At 36.0% G+C, this 16,265-nt stretch overlaps 1 protein-coding gene across 1 annotated transcript in view; it reads left to right on the forward strand.

The window, feature by feature from the left end:
- Positions 1-16,265, forward strand: part of DNAL1 (dynein axonemal light chain 1) — a 55,603-nt gene that overhangs the window by 28,108 nt on the left and 11,230 nt on the right. The window contains exons 7-9 of the mRNA XM_001926259.6: positions 1,534-1,589; positions 8,929-8,984; positions 16,075-16,201. Coding sequence (XP_001926294.3) covers positions 1,534-1,589; positions 8,929-8,984; positions 16,075-16,201 — 239 coding nt within the window. The remainder of the gene's footprint in view (positions 1-1,533; positions 1,590-8,928; positions 8,985-16,074; positions 16,202-16,265) is intronic.

Raw genomic sequence — 16,265 nt, forward strand, 5'->3', positions numbered from 1 at the left:
GTGTTTTTGGCTTCAAAATCATGATTTCAAAGAGTATTATTTCAAAGTGGCCAAATGTCTTTTTATCATAAAACCATTTCAAAGGCAAGCATTTGAGAAGGTTTTGTACCCCATAATAAAGTACCTTCTTAAAAACTGCTTAGAAAGAGTCACCATATTAATTTTTGCTGACAGTCTTTGGGCAGGTTGTCTAAACAACAATTAAATAATTATTCCCCAACCATACTCTCAGATTTCCCACTCCATTTTGCATTCCACTGGTAGTTCTAGAAGTGGGGAATAACTAGAAAATACACAGATTTGACCAGTAATTTACACTGTACAGTAATGGCTTTTACTGTTTCAAGCCCCCGAAAATGAATAATTCCTCTCAGGTCACGTCAGAAAGGATAAGATCACAGGTCCTAAAGTCAGTTATTTTAGGTTTTAAATTTGACTTTGCTGCTTTCTGACTGTGTAATATTAGGCAAATTGCATCTTTGTGCCTCAGTTTCCTCGTTTATAAAATATGGATAATTATACTTATTCCATAGGATTGTTATGATGGTTAAAATAGTTAATACACATGAAGTATTTAGTTAATACACATTAACTAAGTTAATATGTAAGTTAATACATATTACAGACACATAAAATGTTCAATAAAATTAGCTTTTATTATATTCTTTGCATGAAATTTACTAAGACATTAAACATTTTTATCAAGAAAGGAAGACTAATTGGAATTCTCTGGTGACTTGGTGAGTTAAGGATCTGGCATTGTTTCTGCTGTGGCATGGGTTCAGTCCCTAGCCTGGAACTTCCATATGCTGCAGACATGACAAAAAAAAGAAAGTTAGGAAGACTAAGAATGTGTAATTATGATCTCTTTAAAAACTTTTTTTAAACAGTTAAAGTATGTACTGAAAAAATCTGGAAAAACTTGTATGAACTATTAAAAAGTAATTATCTCTGGGGAAATGCATGGGTTGGTTAGAATTACATATGATTTTTTACAATACACACATGAATATTTTCCCAATTTGGCATCTATAGCCCAATCTTGTTGGTTTTAGTGGCAGTATAGTATTTGCTTATCTATATTCCTCAGCTGATAGATATCTATAGATTTTTTCCCACTTTTTTCTATTATAATAGTATGATAAATAATAATAAATAATCTAATTCATGTATCTTTAGTCATTTGCATTGGTATTTCAATAGGATATATTCCTAGAGATGAATTACTATATTGAAGAATACATGCATTTAAAAAGTTAATAGATAACATCAAATTTCCCTCAAAGAGTTTTTTTTAAATTTTACACAATGAGTGCATATTAACTTCTATAATCACAAAAAAGTGTGAAGATTTAAAAATGAAGGAATACATGCCATGTCTGAGAGGAAAAAAAGGATTCAGTGTAAAAACAAGACGTGACTTCAGTATCATCTTCTATGGGCACTTGAGGAATAATTTCTGATACACCATTAACTTTCTTTCTTATTAATTCAAGTTTTCTTTTTGCTTTTTTTTTTTTTTCGTTTGTTTAGGAAGCTTTCACTGTCTACAAACTGCATTGAAAAAATTGCAAACCTGAATGGCTTAAGTAAGTGATGCACGGTAACAGATGGTTCTTGGATTTTTTTTATTTCTTTGGAATAGACATTCCAGAGACACTACATTTTCCTAGAAGCTGGCACCTGTTTTAACCACAGTAATTGTCAGATAACAGAATATATATTGTCTTTTTTTGTTTGTTTGTTTTTTGTTTTTTGTCTTTTTAGGGCCACACTCAAGGCATATGGAGGTTCCCAGGCTAGGGGTCTAATCAGAGCTGTAGCAGCCGGCCTACATCACAGCCACAGCAATGCGGGATCAGAGCCATGTCTGTAACCTACACCAGAGCTCATGGCAACACCAGATCCTTAACCCACTGAGCAAGGTCAGGGATCGAACCTGCAACCTCATGGTTCCTAGTCAGATTCGTTAACCGCTGAGCCACGACAGGAAATCCTATATTGTCTTAAGTTTAATTATCCAAAGAATTAGAGATAACGTGACACCTGAACAGTTTAAAGACATTTAAAAACTTTTATAGAATTAGAATTGAAATAATCTTAACTAGAAAAATCAGAGTTTTATTATATATTTTTATGTTCAGATTTATCTTGTGTTTCATACTTGTTATATTTAAAATTTTATTCCTCACCATCTTTGTTTCTCCTGTGCACCTTGTCTTTGTTAATAACATTGACAACTTCTCAGTTGCCAAGGCAACGTGCTAGTTTCTGCCTGTGGCTGCAGCAACTTGGTGGCTTAAAACTACAGAAATTTATGGAGTTCTCTTGTGGTGCAGTGGGTCAAGGATCCAGCATTGTCAGTACAGCAGTTGGGTCACTGCTGTGGCAAAAGTCTGATCCCTAGCCCGGGAACTTACACATGCTGCAGATGCAGCCAAAGGAAAAAAAAAATTGTTATTTCCTCACAGTTTTAGAGGTCAAAAGTCTGAAATCAGTTTCACTGGGCTGAAATGAAGGTTTTGAGAGGGCCACACTTTCTCTGAAGGCTTTAGGGTCGAATCTCTTCTTTGCCTTTTCTAAATTCCAATGGCTACAACATACCTTGGCTTGTGACTGTAGCACTTCAGTATCTGCCTCTGTGGACTTATTGCCTTCTCTTTTTTTTTTTTTTTTTTTTTTTTTTTTGGTCTGTGTTATATCTTTCTCTATCACCCTCTTATGAGGATACATGTGATTGCATTTAGGAAACACCTGGATAATCAAGGATACTCTCCCATCTTCATATGCTAACTTAACCCTGTCTGCAAAGTACTTTTTTCCCCATATATGGTAATATTCACAGGTTCCAGGGATTAGGATGTAGGTATCTTTTGGTGAGCCATTATTTAGCCTCTCATATTTTCCCTTTACTTTTCTCAAACTCTACAGTCCAAGTTCATCACTAAATTCTGTTAACTCTACTCTTTAAAGAATTCTCAAATATTTTGTTGCTTTTCCATTTCCAGAAGCTACAGCTTTAATGTAGACTCTCATCATCTCCCCCATAGATCATGTTTTTCAAATATTTTTTAGCACTTCCTACAGTAAGAAATATATTTGAGGAGTTCCCTCATGGCTAAGGAGGTTGAGGATCTTGTATTGTCATTGCTGTGGTTCTGGTTACAGATGTGGCATAGGTTCGATCCTGGCCCAGAATTTCCGCATGCTGTGAGCACAGCCAAAAAAAATTTAATGCTTAGTACATGTATTCATATGAATACATATATCAAATATACATACTCATATAAACTGATTTAAAATCTGTAAGAGTATTTACCCTTATAGCATAGATTCCAATATAAAAATTTTTAGTGTGATTTCACATTTTTTAAATGCTTGTCACAACCCACCAAGTTGATTTCACATGGCCCACAGTTTGAAAAAGCACTTTGGACTTTTGTGATACCCTTCCAATTGATCTTGTCTATCTTTCTGTTCTTCAGTTGACCTTCAGCACTGACATGAGAGTTTTCTTTTAAAAATACAGTTCTCGTTATTGTTCCTCCAGATCAGAGACTTTTAATGACTTCCCCTTGCTTAGTAAAAGACCAAATGCCTTAAGGTTGCATTCAGAGTCATCCAAAAGCATCTAATACCCTCTTCACACCCCAAAACATCATTGTTTTTTATGATTTTATGCACTTCTTAATGCAGTGCTTTTTATTGAGAACAAGCCCTTCCTATAACAGGAAAACCTTATAAGAAACAAAATTAAGATTAAGAATGCCAAGTTTAAACATCATTTAGAGGGAGACTTCTAAAGAGTTCTCTCATCTCCATCGTCATTACTCCTTCTTGGGAAGATTTATAACAGTCTATCTTGGATTATAACAATTTTCTACTTCATATAGTTATTGTGACAATTCAATGAGTTAGTGTGTTTAAAGTGCTTAGAATAGTGCCTAATGTATATAAATACTCAAAAAATTTAGCTGTTATTATAGTTATTAAGGAATATGTTCTGTATCTTTAGATAACTCCTCTCTGAGGACAAGGATCACATCTTGTTAATCTTTTTATCTTCTGTTCTAAAAAGCCATCTCCCCCGCTCTACTGTACTCAGAGTTTTATTCAGTATTTATATAGTGAGGAAGTGTTGTTTACTATTAGAGATGTGTATAAGATGATTCTATTCCAATTTTCACTGACTCATTAAACAATTTGATATTTCATTTTATTCTCTACTTCAGTTTCTTTGTCTGTAATTGAAATAGCTTAAGTGAGACTAAATTGATAACATTTATCAGCATCAATAACATGCTTTCCTTTCATAAAAATATGACTATGACAATATGAAAATGGATAATCTTCTATATAGTGCTGATAATGTGTTTTAATTCATATTTTCCTTGGTCAGTTGGTAATAGACTCTTAGCAAAATTGTATTACGAAGAGTTCCAAAAATACAGAGGAAAAGAGTACTTTGATCAATTATTGATGTCTGATATAGTTGTGGAATGAGAGAGTATAGACATTTGTACCAGGTATTGCTATACTTGACTTATTTTAGTTCTGCTTGTAACAAACGGTATTTTTGCAATTTACAGAGAGGATGCTCTGTGATTGTGAAACAAAATGAAACCAACTGATCCATATAAAAGGTTGAATATATGAGTCTAGCTTGCCTCCCAACCCTTTCCTTTCATGAGCACTGTAGTCTTACCCCCATGCTCTGATGAGAGGATCTGAAATAAGCAGGTGTTCCTATTAAACAGGGAAGTTATAAGGCAGAATAATCCTAACGGCAATTTATATGTATTGTACCAAATTTGTGACTAGAAAACTGTATGACATGACTATGTTCAAAAGTGTGACCAAAAAGCTGTACCATGTGAATATTAATTAATATTAACAATTAGAAAGTAAATTTTGTTGGTAAAAAAGTATACTTTATTCTTTCAGTTTACTAAATAAATAAACATAAAACTTTAAGACACTGTTTTGATTTTCATCAGGACCTAAGAAGCAAAAAAGTGTTTTCCTTCTAGGGGTCCTCTACTTATGCAGCATATAAAATATGGAAAATACATAGTGGTGTAATGTTAGAACATTTAATCTATTAACGTTGATATCATGATTTACTTCCCTATACAACAATAAATAAGATAGCTTAGACTTTCATTACTGTTTTCATGTGTATTTTTTTTTTTGTCTTTTTTTGTCTTTTTGTTGTTGTTGTTGCTATTTCTTGGGCCACTCCAGCGGCATATGGAGGTTCCCAGGCTAGGGGTCCAATCGGAGCTGTAGCCACCGGCCTACGCCAGAGCCACAGCAACGCGGGATCCGAGCCGCGTCTGCAACCTACACCACAGCTCACGGCAACACCGGATCCTTAACCCACTGAGCAAGGGCAGGGACCGAACCCGCAACCTCATGGTTCCTAGTCGGATTCGTTAACCACTGCGCCACGACGGGAACTCCTCATGTGTATTTTTTAAAGGAGCTGTATTATTATTCTTTTTTTTAATGGCTGTACCTGCAGCATGTGGAAGTTCCTGGGCGAGGGACTGAATCCGAGCCACAGCTGTGACCTGTGCCACAGCTGCAGCAACACCAGATCCTTAATGGACTGAACCATAGTGGGAACTCCAGGAGTTACATATATAAAGATTGATATTATCTTCTAAAGATTTGCATATATGTTATCTCCAATTTCTGAGGTCATATCTCACTTCTTATCTTAGTTGACCTGGGTGTATTTTGACTTGGTTGATTTCTTTCCTCTTTGAAGCAATTTCAGTATTGGGTTCCTAGGACACTGTACCCTTCAGATTTCCTCTAGCCACACTGGCTACTTCTTCCCAGTCTGGTGTCCTTGAATTTTAAATGTTGGAGAATCCCAGGACTCAGTTCTTGGATCTTTTCTCTTTTCTATCTTCACTTCCTCCCTAGATTATCTCATCCAGTTCATGGCTTTACCATCTATATGCTAATGGCTCCAAAATTTATATCTCTAGTCCAGGTATCACCTCTGAACTCCAGATTCACATATTCAGTTGCCTGACATTTCCATTGGCTGTCTGGTGAACCTCTCATACTTAAAATATCCAAAACTAAATCCTGATAGCCTTCTGCAGCCATAGCTAACCCAGCTTCTTGTATGTCTGTCTCAGATAGTGATAACTCCATTCTTCGAGCTGTTCAAGCCAAACTTTTTGGTAATTTCTTGACTTCTCTCTCACATTATCCCCTGTAAGGCTATTATCCTGCTAATTTCATCTCTTATTACTCTCCTCTCATTCTTTCAGCTAGGTTGTGTTTTGTGAATACTTATGCTGTGGTTCCTGCTTTAAAACCTTTACAGTTGAAACTCCCTCTGCCTGTCCTTCCTCAAGAAATCCTCATGGCTAGCTGCTTCACTTCCTTTGAGTCTTTACTTCGAAGTCACCTTCTATCTAAAATGTTAGATGCTCCCACCCCTGTAACATTTCATTCTGTTTAACTGCTTTTCTTTCGGCTTTACACTTGTCACTAAGATACTTATTTGTTTTTTTTTTTAAATATACTTATTCGTTTTATTATCTGCCAAATATTAGCTCCATGACAGCAGGAACCCAAACCACTGCAGTCGGATTCTTAACCCATTGCACCACAGTGGGAACTCCTCGAATATTTAATTTTTACACATTTATAGTTATATAGAATTAGTTTGCTAGGACTGCCATAACAAATCCCACTGACTGGGTGGCTTAAACAACAGAAAGTTATTTTCTCATAGTTGGGTAAGCTAAAAGTCTGAAACTGAGGTGTAGGCAGGATTGATTTCTTCTGAGGCCTCTCTCCTTGCTTTGTGGATGGCCGTCTTTTCCCTTTGTCTTCACATGGCTTGTTTCCATTTGTGTCCTAATCTCCTCTTCTTATAAGATCACCAGTCATACTGTATTTTACCTAAAATGATGTCACATATCTCCAAATACAGTCACATTCTTAGGTACTGAGGGTTAGCACTTCAACATATGAATTTGGGGTGGACAGTTCAGCTTATAACATGAGGTATGTTTCAATATTTAAATTATTTTGCATGAATTAGATCACTTTTAAAATACCTTGTTCTGGGAGTTCCTTTTTTGTGGCACAGCAGGATTGGTGGCATCTTGGGAGCACCGGGGATGCAGGTTTGATCCCTGGCCCAGCACAGTGGATTAAGAATCTGGCAGTGCCACAGCTGTGATTTAGGTCACAACTACGGCTCAGGTCTGATCCCTGGCCCGGGAAGGCCAGAAAAAAAAAAAAAAGATAACTTAAAATCATTTATAGTTAAACTAAAACCAAATTTTAAATTAAACTAAATTAAACTAAAACCAAAGTTTATATAACTAAACTAAATTAAACTAAACTAAATTTAAATTAAACCAAGTTTTAACCAAATTAACCAAATTTTAAATTAAACTAAATTAAGCTAAAACCAAAGTTTATATAATTAAACTAAAACTAAACTAAACTAAACTAAACTAAATTTAAATTAAACCAAGTTTTAACCAAATTAACCAAATTTTAAATTAAACTAAATTAAGCTAAAACCAAAGTTTATATAACTATATACACCACACACACACACACACACACACACACACCCATTTATTGTGTATTTACCATGGATTAGGCATTGTGATGAATATTTGAGACAATTATCTCATTTAAATCCATGTGTTCTTATAAGAAAGATACTATATTTCCTTATTTTGCATATGATAAAACTGAGATTCAAAGAGGTTTGGTTGCTTCCCTAGAGAGTTAGGATTGGAACTCAGTTAACTGGAAATATGTTCTTAGCCAGTGAATTATGGACATTACAGAACAGGCCAAACGATAGAGTTATCTGCACTGCCCCAATACAGTTGCAAATAGCCATATATCAATATTAAGCTCTTAAAGAAATGTGATTTGTGTGACTGAATTTTTAATTGTACTTATTTTAATTAAATTTAATAGCCACACATGGTTAGTAATTGCCAGCTTGGACAGCATAGTTACAGAAATTTAAGTTGTGAAAACTGAATATATAACCTGTGCGTAAGTAATCACAGTAGTTTTTTAGGACAGAAATGAGGCTTCCTTTGTTTTACTAGAAGTCTTTTACTTTAATTTTTTAAAACAATATATGTACATGGTTTTATGCAAATAGTCCGAAAGAAGTTACAATTAAAAATATCTTCCGCTGACCATAGACTTATTCTCAGTTCCTCCCCAAAACCAACCACTGTTTCTACTTTCTTTTTTCTCTTCTAGAATTAGCGTATAGATGTACAAATAGAAACATCCTTTAAAAAATACAAATAGACATTTTAAAACCAAATCACAATCTAATTATTTTAAAAAATGAAAGCAAAAGATTTTTAAAATACTAATTTATTTGATTTCACTTCTATTCCTTTGTGGAGTAAGGTGGATTATGCATGAATTTCTGTTTTCTAGTGGAAGTCCTCATAAGATATTTAAAATATATATGCTCCCAAATTTAAAGTTCAAATTTTCTTTTTCTTTCCTTTTTCTGTCTTTTTTTTAGGGCCACACCCTCAGCATATGGAGATTCCCAGGCTAGGGGTTGAATCAGAGCTGTAGCTGCTGGTCTACACCACAGCCACAGCAATGCAGGATCGAGCCACATCTGTGACCCACACCACAGCTCACGGCAACACTGGAACTCCTCAAATAGCTAGCCATTTTAAAGTTTAATATTGGTGTGATGTGCAATTATAGTTGCAGTGTTTACTTTAGATGTTAGGTCAATGTTTTTTCCTATTCAATTACCACTTTTTTTTTAAATACAGTCATTATATAAGGATATTTATTATATAACATTTGTTAAGGCTTTATTATATTAGATTTATAGCAATTGTGTAGTTTGATCCTAACAAACCAAAAATTGCTTTCTTTCTTATACAGAAAACTTGAGGATATTGTCTTTAGGAAGAAATAACATAAAGAACTTAAATGGACTGGTAGGTCGTTATTTATTACTTTAAAAAAATCATACACTCTTTTTCTTGAGTATACAAATAATACTTGTCTGGTGCAGAAAGTTTACAAATAGAAAAGCAACTATAAAATGTACCTATAAACCACTGACAATTTAAATCCTGCTAACATTTTGACTGACATCTTTCTTGCCTTTTTTTATTCTTTGATATCTTTGAGATTGAAATCATACTATAACATATTATTTTGCATCTCTTTTTTTAACTTAAACATAAAGGTAATTTTCTTCCATGTCACTCATTCATTCAACAAATTCATGAAATGTATTTTCTGATTGTCTGCTCTAAGTCAGGCACTGTTCTAGGTACTAGAGGAGATATAGCAGGATTATAAAATAAAGACATCGTTCTCATTGAACTTACATTATAGTGGAGGGAGACAGACTAGAAAATAATTGTATAATATATCAGGTGGTGATGAATATAATAAAAGCAAGGTGTATAAGAGAATGTAGATTGATGGGAAGTCCTCCCTAGAAGTGTGGATGTAAGCTATAGCTATAGACTGTAACCAAGGGACCAGAGCTCCAGACTGAGGAGAGATAGCAAGTGCAAACGTCCTGAAACTTAAGCTATTTGGTATGCTGGAGTAAGAGCAAGAGTTGAGTGAGGGAGAATTATTCTCAGTGGGGTTGGAGAGGGAGCCAAGAACCAGTCCTTACAGGACTTGATAAGATTTTAGATTTTTTTTTCCAAAGTGTCTTGGATAGCCAGTGGAGGTTTTGTTTTGTTTTGTTTTTTTGCTTTTTAGGGCCACACCCACAGCATATGGAAATTCCCAGGCGAGGGGTTGAATTGGAGCTACAGCTGCCAGCCACAGCCACAGCCACAGCCACGGCAACACCAGATCCAAGCTGCATCTGCAACCTACACCACAGCTCATGGCAATGCCAGATCCTTAACCCGATGAGCAAGGCCAGGGATCGAACCTGCAACCTCATCATTCCTAGTCGGATTTGTTTCTGCTGTGCCACAACGGGAACTCTGCATCGGAGGTTTTTTATCAGAGGATATGACTTAAGTTTTTAAAATAATTTTCAACCATATTCTTTTTTTAATGACAGCATAATATTCTATTAATGTACCATAATTTATTTAAATCAGTTACTTATTTCCAGTTTGGAGTTATTATAATCAATGCTGTTATGAATCTCCTTTTAGCTATATTATTACACACATCTATGAATAATTCCTTGGATTAATTCCTTGAAATGGAATTGCTGGGTCAAAAGGTATAAATTTCTTTTAAGGCTTTTGCGACGTATTATCAAGTTACTCTTTGGATAGCTCATATATTACCACCAGTAATGTATGAGGCTTCCCATTTTCCCTTACCAGTCTTGGGCATTTTTAAATTTTTAAGTTTTTGATAGTGTATTTGTAAATTTATTGGCCGTTTAAATTTCCTTGCAAAGATGTTGAGATGAAACAATATTGTAAAACTAAGCAATTTCAGAAAAGATGAAGCTAATTTCTTTTTCTTGTGTACGTTCCCCCAAAGACAATAATTTTTAAAAGTTCTTATTGTTAAATATTTCGTAAAAATTCTGAAATAGTTTGTACCTCTGGTCTCTGCCCCACTCCCATAAATTTGGCTTGTGCTAGAGTTCCCTTCGTGGCTCAGTGGTTAACAAACCCAACTAGGATCCATGAGAATGCAGGTTCAATCCCTGGGCTTCCTCAGTGGGTTAAGGATCTGGCATTGCCCTGAGCTATGGTATAGGTCGCAGATGTGGCTTGGATCTGGTATTGCTGTAGCTGTGGTGTAGGCCAGCAGCTGTAGCTCTGAATAGACCCCTGGCTTGGGAACCTCCATATACTGTGGGTATGGCCCTAAGAAGCAAAAAAAAAAAAAAAAAAAAGGAATAAAATTTATAAAATATTTTACAAATTCTTAGAGAATACATTCTTTAGTTAAACAAAAGAAGTTTTCTTTTCCAAAACAATAACCAGTAGATGAATTGTTTGCTTTCTAGCTAGACATGATGAGTAAAATCTCGATGATACATAAAAAATATTTTTTATGTTCTAAATAATTGGTAAATTTTAAAACATTTGGCCTTCATTCTTTGAGCCTTAGATGGTAAAAATGTCAAATATAGGGACATACTCATAATGGGTAAAATATTAAATTGTAGTACCAAAATTCTGAATTTATTATACTTCAGACTAAACATGACTTTGAAGTATCTGTAAAGAAGTTTGCAATGAAACGAACCCCGAGATTTTTAGGACCAATATGATAGATGCTTGATGTTCCCCCAGGTATTTATATAACACCACATTCTCAAGTATTGGTGTGGTATATAATTTCTCCCATGGAATGTAACATATACCTTGAAACCACAAAGAAATTTAGATGTAGAATTAAAGGCATGTATGGAGATGTAGGATTAAAGGCATGTATGGAGATATTATCTAGCTGAACCATCACTTGCTTAGATCTGTTTACTTTCTAGAGACTCCTATCAATAATGCCCAACAGTTGGTTTTCTTTCAAGGGGGCTGTGTGTGTGTGCGTGTGCATGCGCACACGCACACACACCAAAAATAACATTTAACCAGTCCAAAGCTTTACTACTTATGAGTAAATGTAAAGAAAATAAATCTGCATAGGGATAGAGAAGCTGGACTTCCAGTAATTTCCCATACTAACTGATTTATTCATCTAGACACATCAGCCTCATAGCATGATTTGACTAGCTGCCTCAGTAAGTTAAATATAACTACTCTAATGAGTGAAACATGGAATCTAGGAAAGGTGTCTATTTAAAACTACTTAGGTAAACTATTAAGGTATGTTACAAGCCCATTATTATATGGGATTTGGCCGGCCTCTGCTTTCCTTTTGGATCTCATTTCATATTACTCTTCTTCCTAGTTCAACCTCCAGCCATTGGCCTTCTTTCTCTGCCTTGAACATGCTGTGTTGTTGATTCCTAACTAAGGCCCTTTGTGCTTGCTGGTTCCTCTGCCTTAAAAAAAGCTCTGTTACCCCGGATTTCCACATTACTGGCTTCTTCTTAACTTTCACACTTCAGCTCAGATGTCACTTCCTCAAAAGATACCCAACTACCCATATCTAAAACAGTCCACTAGGGAGTTCCTGCTGTGGTACAAGGGGATTGGCGGTGTCTTGGAAGCACTGCACCCCAGCCCACAGTGGGTTAAGGATCTGTGTTGCTGCAGCTGTGGCTTAGGTCAAGACTGCAGCTCAGATCTGATCCCTGGCTGGGGAACTCCACATGCTGTGCGGCGGCCAAAAGTGAAATAAATAAATCAATAAATAAAAAATAATAAGCAAGTGATGGTTCAGCTAGATAATATCTCTCTGTCTTCTGTCTCTCTCTCTGTCACACATACGAATCCTGATAAATATGTCAGTTTTGTAGATCAGCATCTACACTGGTGCTTGATCATGTAGTAAGCACTCTATAAATATTTACTGAGTGACCATGTATTTTATTATTAACTACAAAAACAGATTAAAAATTTAGGTGTAAGAGTATTAGCTATAATTGTAAAAAGCAAATCAAGCAATTCATAAATAAATACACTGTGAAAGTCGTTCCTCTCCCTACCTCACTCCTCAACTCCATGCAGTAACAGAAATAATATTTGTATACTTTAAATTTTTTTCCGTGCACATCCAAATTAACAGATATCTGTGTGTGTGTGCATGTGCATTCATGTATGAGTGAGTGCGTGTGTGTCATATGTTTATATTGATAATATATTGGGCATATTTTTCCTGCTTTCTCATTCAATAATATATCAGGAATATCCTTCCATGAGAACATGCTGATCAATATAGGTGATACTTGAGTTGTTTCTAACTTTTAGCTGTTGTAAAAAATGCTACCATGAACATGAGTATTTAAATATCTATTTGCAACCCTGCTTTCAATTCTTTTGGGTGTATGCCCAGTTGTGGGATTGCTGGTTCAAATGTTTTAATTTTTGGAGGAACCGCAGAACTGTTTCCCATAACAGTGTCCAGTTCTCCAAAGGGCTAGTTTGTTTGTTTGTTTGTTTGCTTTGCTTTTTAGGGCCACACGTGCAGCATATGGAAGTTCCCAGGCTGGGGGTAGAAGCAGAGCTATAGTTGCTGGCCTGTGCCACAGCCACGGCAACAGAAGATCTGAGCCATGTCTCTGACTTACACCATAGCTCATGGCAATGCCGGATCCTTAACCCACTGAGCGAGGCTGGGGATTGAACCTGCATCCTCTTAGATCCTCATGGATCCATGGATTCTAGTTGGGTTCGTTAACTGCTGAGCCACGAAGGGACCTTCATGGCTAGTTTATTGAATGACAGATTTCACTAAATTGATCCACACAGACTTAGCCAGATTTTACTGATTAGCATTTACCAGATTTCTTCACCAAAATTTTGTCTTTATTTCCTGCTTACAAATATATAGAGAATTGTGTTTCTTGGAATGGTTTCAACACCTTTTAAACTTTAAAGGTTTTATTTAGTGTTAATTGTACTGCAGCTGTTTTATCCCAGTTGTTGGATTTGTCAGTCCATCTTCATAGAATGTCAGTTTCATATTTTATTTATTTTTTTGGCCTTACCTGTGGCATGTGGAAGTTCCCAGGCCAGGGATATTGAACCTGCACCATATCAGTGACCCAAGCTGCTGCAGGACAACATCGGATTCTTAACCCACTGTGCCACAAGAGAACTCCTCAGTTTCATATTTTAGATAATGATCACTTCTCAGATGACTAAAACACATGAAAACTGTAATCTAATTTAGGGAAGTACAAAAGGCAGTGGAATAGATTGAAAACGTACTGAAAGACAGAACTATGCTCTGGACAAAATCTATACAACATTTGTTATCAGTATGCATAAGAAATTCTCATTCTGCAAAGTTACATTTCCAAGTCCCCAGAGGTACCGAAATTTGTCAAAACAGCTGCATACAAATGGCTGAAAACTAAACTGAAACTCACCTCTAATGAGCGAACAAAGCACAAAGGCATCTTCAGGAGTTCCCTTGGTGGCTTAGTGGAAACGAATCTGACTAGTACCCATGAGGACGCAGGTTCGATCCCTGGCCTTGCTCAGTGGATTAAGGATCTGGCGTTGCCATGAGCTGTGGCGTAGGTTGCAGACAAAGCTCAGATTCTGCATTGCTATGGCTGTGGTGCAGGGCAGCAGCTACAGCTCCGATTAGACCCCTAGCCTGGGAACCTCCATATGCCCTGGGTATGACCCCCCCCCCAAAAAAAGCCAACAACAAAGCACAAAGACATCTTCAGAAGTTATCCTATTTAAAGTAATTTCTAGCCTATCCTACCCTATCTAAAACAAATTGCTATAATTTGTAGGTAGTTAAACAATTTCTCAGTAAATCAGTAAAAGATTAGATTCTGCAAATTGGCTATTTGAGGAATTAATCAAATTGGCTATGTGAAATTGATCAGGAGTCCTCATTTGCACATGTAAAATGGCACTAAATTAATGGCAGAACCCAGGCTTGAGCCCACATTTTCCAATTAGTGTTTAATCACTATTTTTTCCTACTGTCTCACACTTTCTAAATTGGAGACATGAGATGGATGGGGCTACAGTGCAATGAAAATATATGCAGCAGAGTTTAAATTATATGAAAATTGATTCCCCTCTTCTGAAAGATATGTATTATATACTAATTAGATCCTTTGAGAGAAGAGATCAGAATAGTAGTTGAGGGGAGTTGGTTAAATCACAAGATTCTGATATAAAAGTGCCAGGATGGTACTTTGAGAACTGTTGTTTCTTCTACTCAGAAAGTTGAAACTAAGATAAATTTTCGGGCTTGGGATGACACACACAACTAATTCAGGCCACTCCATTCTCAGCTTTACCCCTTGGTTCCATCAGTATGGGAAATGCATTAAAGATTTTTATCCAGGGTATGTTTATTCTTTCTGTTGTCTTTGGGTCCTGCATTCTACAAGTTACCATGTGTATGTAGGTCAGTTCCTTTCCATTAAGATTGATTCTGCCTAGTCTTTTTTGTTTGTTTTTTAAAGAAGAAATAATCTCTACATTTTGTCTTTTGTATATGAAAGAAAGAAAAGTTTTTGTGTCACCATTGATTATATAGAGTGTTTAGAGTCAGTGTGGGAGTTCCCGTTGTGGCTCAGTGGTTAGCGAATCCAACTAGGAACCATGAGGTTGCAATTTTGATCCCTGGCCTTGCTCAGTGGGTTAAGGATCCAGCATTGCCGTGAGCTGTGGTGTAGGTTGCAGATGTGGCTTGGATCCCACGTTGCTGTGGCTCTGGCGTAGGCCGGTGGCTACAGCTCCGATTAGACCCCTAGCCTGGGAACCTCCACATGCCGAGGGAGCAGCTCAAGAAATGGCAAAAAGACAAAAAAAAAAAAAAAAAAAAAAAAAAGAGTCAGTGTGATATAATCTTTATACTATAACTGAAGGACTATGGGTTTTGTTTTATACATCAAAAAAATAAGGTGAATTGATGAACAGATAGCAAGATGGAAAGATGGACAGATACGTGATAGGAAAAGGACAGTAAAATGTTAATGGTAGAAGCTGGGTAGTGGATATATGGGTGTTTACTGTAATATTCTTTCAACTTATGTTTGAAAGTTTCCATAATAAATAGTGGAAAAAACCACCCTGGAATTTAGACCAATGCTATTTAATAGCATTGTGATTTTATAAAAAGACCTTAATCTGTCTATAACAGAAATCAAATAGCCTTTGCCTATCCTAAATATTTTGAAATAATACAGGTATAGGGAAGTAATTCGAAAAGCATACTATTCAATAAAAGTGATAAAATCATGCTATTATTTCCCCTCTTGGTGATTTCAGTAACTATTCTTAGTTCAGATCAGTTTGAAGAGAGGAAGAAAATGTTGTACTTGGCTTTCTTAGTGAGAAAAAACTCCCACACAGCCTTCAGCTCTCCTGCCAGGGACAAGTGGGTCTCAGCTCTCTCTGAAGGCCATTGTCTTTATGTTTAAAGGAAAGGGACAGAAGGAAAACTTAAAAATAAACATGTAAATTGAATTGCTTTCTTTTTCAGGAAGCAGTAGGGGATACGTTAGAAGAACTGTGGATTTCCTATAATTTTATTGAGAAGTTGAAAGGGATCCATGTAATGAAGAAATTGAAGATTCTCTATATGTCTAATAACCTGGTAAAAGACTGGGGTAAGTAAGGCTGGTTCTTTGCTAATCTTCTACCTTGTGTTTATAGAAAATAGCCCAATAGGGA

The sequence above is a fragment of the Sus scrofa genome, chromosome 7 (genome assembly GCF_054392235.1).
Source record: "Sus scrofa isolate SSC_HxYL_T2T_F1_AM1 chromosome 7, Sscrofa_HxYL_maternal_Yorkshire_Landrace_v2.0, whole genome shotgun sequence".
Lineage (NCBI taxonomy): Eukaryota > Metazoa > Chordata > Mammalia > Artiodactyla > Suidae > Sus > Sus scrofa.